At 56.7% G+C, this 2,292-nt stretch overlaps 2 protein-coding genes across 2 annotated transcripts, besides 1 other annotated feature; both read right to left on the reverse strand.

The window, feature by feature from the left end:
• Window positions 1-2: 2 nt before the first annotated feature.
• Tco025E_10072 (putative retrotransposon hot spot (RHS) protein) lies at window positions 3-305 on the reverse strand (the record flags this gene model as incomplete). Its single annotated transcript, XM_029376863.1, has 1 exon — window positions 3-305. A coding segment is annotated over one exon (303 nt), but the record flags the coding sequence as incomplete, so codon positions are not given.
• Window positions 306-860: 555 nt separating this feature from the next.
• Window positions 861-958: a satellite DNA.
• A 512-nt stretch (window positions 959-1,470) lies between these two features.
• Tco025E_10073 (ESAG-like protein) lies at window positions 1,471-1,953 on the reverse strand (the record flags this gene model as incomplete). The annotated part of the gene is made up of 1 exon (XM_029376864.1): window positions 1,471-1,953. One exon carries the CDS (start codon window positions 1,951-1,953, stop codon window positions 1,471-1,473), a length of 483 nt encoding a protein of 160 aa, XP_029223019.1.
• Window positions 1,954-2,292: the final 339 nt, after the last annotated feature.

A 2,292-nucleotide genomic window follows, 5' to 3' on the forward strand; every position in this document is an offset into this window, starting at 1 on the left:
GGTTGGCCCGCTTTCACCTCCATTCGCACCCGTCTGTGGCTTCCTTCGCCCTCGTGAAACTCCAAGACGTGACTGCATTGCGCGTTTAGCACAGAGTCGTAGAGTCCCTCCGTCATTACGTCTTCTACCGTGCTGGTGAGGGGCCACCGTTGCCGTTGCGGTGTTTCCTCGACCCTTCGGCGCTGCGCTGCTGGCCGCTGCGTGTCGCCACCGGGCCCCAGCCTCGACCGGCGCCCTCTCCGCAGCACGGCATTCGCGGGGCGCTCCGCAGCAGCGGCAACTTCTTCCTCGCCTCTTCCAGACATTCTTTTCTTAATATTTTTTTCACTTCCCTACTTACTGTTGGCTTGCGCCGCAGCCGAACACCAACCACCAGCCAAAATGAACATGAGAAGAGGAGAAAAAGACAAAAAACTAGGCACAGAGACACACGACCCCCACGCAGCCGCATTCAGCAAGAGAGAGAGATAGGACCACCGCAGCCCACACACACGGTGCAGGACACACACGCACACACTCACTGCACGGGGGCGGCGCCACTTCGCCCACTGTCCTCCTGCCGACGCAGCCAAATGAACCCCCACCACCGCATCGTGCGGCCCCGCCACGCGCCCACGAAGCTCGCCCCTCTTCTGGGAGGGGTACGTACGTGAGAGGGCGTGGGGCAATAGAGAGACAGCAACGATGATGCTCCTTCTCTTCACGCGCAGGCACCACTCACCCGCGGGGAAGGAAGGGCCACCGCCTCGTTGCGGTGTCACGTTCTGCCGCAATGCGCTCAGGCGAGGAGAAAGAGCACACCAGGCGGCTGCCCACCCGCAAGGAAACAAAAAGCCAGGCGCGGCGCAATTTTCCTCTCTTCCCTCTCGCTGTGCCTGTTCCCTTCATGCCCACGGAAGGAGGCAGCAGCCTCCACCACACGCGGCGCCGTCAGCAGCGACTACGAAAGCGGCATCCACGTGGGCCACAAAAGTTAGATATCACGACGGCGTGGTTGTGTGTGCCTACAGCTACGCAAAGAAAAGAGGGAAAAGAACAAAACATGCGAAGGGGGAAAAAAACCAACACACAGCAGCGATGCAGTAGAAAAAAGAGTAAAGAGCAAGACCGGGCGAGACGCAAGATTGTATCAGAGCACAAGTTGTTGAAAAACAGAGTAAGTGTGGGCAAAAAGAGTTTTTTTTTTTTGCTTCATAATGACTCCAAATGATTCCATGTTTCTGTTCCGTGGATGGAGTAGTGTCCTACAATGGGGAGTACACACGTTGGGCCAGTTCCTGTCAAAAAAAAGCCATGAAAGCGTGCATGTACCTCCCACTTAGCGACCCCTTAAACCAACCAGTTCATAGAAAAAAAACATTGATAATGTAGAAACCAAAAAAAAATCCCATTGATTTACAAGCAAGCAAGAATGTAGCACAGACGCTGATCGCGTAAGCGCCACCACAAGAAGCGGTGACTGTTAGGCAGTCACTTTGGCTGCGGGCGCGACAACCATCGGCGGTTGAGAACGTCATTCAGCGAGCAGACGTCAGGGAAGCGCACCGCATTAGCTCGCCGAGTCACATCATACACGGACAAAGAGGCGTTCTGCAGCAAGGCTCTCGCCACCTGAGCAAAGGTGGGATAGCACCGCAGCGGATGAAACCATTGTGTGTAGTTCAGCAGTCCAGGCAATTTTTTGCGCCACTGCGTGTATGCTCCGGGAAAATGAATGACCGCCGGAGACCCAAAAAGCCCTTTACGCGGCGTGAGAAAGAAGGAGTTGTTGTAGTCAAGGCTCAGAAGGCCGTAACGTATGCGAAGGGCGGGATCCACAACAGGGTCCTGAGTTACGCTCCACACAAACAACAGCGCCCAGATGCTCTGGTCGCACCACCACTCATCACTCTTCGCCAAAAGGCTCGCGTAGGCCTTGGACGCCTCTCGAATCGCCCACACACGCCCCACCATTCCGCCAGCAGCGAGGTAGCGATACCCCGAAGGCGGCGATTGCACCAAGCGCTGGTCCGCAGAAGAGTTCGCGGCCTTCCATACAAGTTCGTAAAACCAACGGCACCGCTCAAAGTGACCTGGATGCTCCGAAGGACCACGAGGTTTATCTGCGGTGCGAAACAGACCGAATCGCTCTCAAACAGCATGGGGGGACTTGCCTCGCCTCGATGCACCGCCGTGGCGTTGAAGGCGTCTGCGCTGGGCGCCGTCGCTGTCAAGAAGCCCTCCACAGCCCGCTTTGCGGCAAGAGGTCCGGTAAAAAAGGTGTCAGCGCCGTCGAACGTCACCACGACATCC

This window comes from Trypanosoma conorhini (assembly GCF_003719485.1).
Source record: "Trypanosoma conorhini strain 025E chromosome Unknown Tco_14.4_contig_01448, whole genome shotgun sequence".
Taxonomy (NCBI): Eukaryota; Euglenozoa; class Kinetoplastea; order Trypanosomatida; family Trypanosomatidae; genus Trypanosoma; species Trypanosoma conorhini.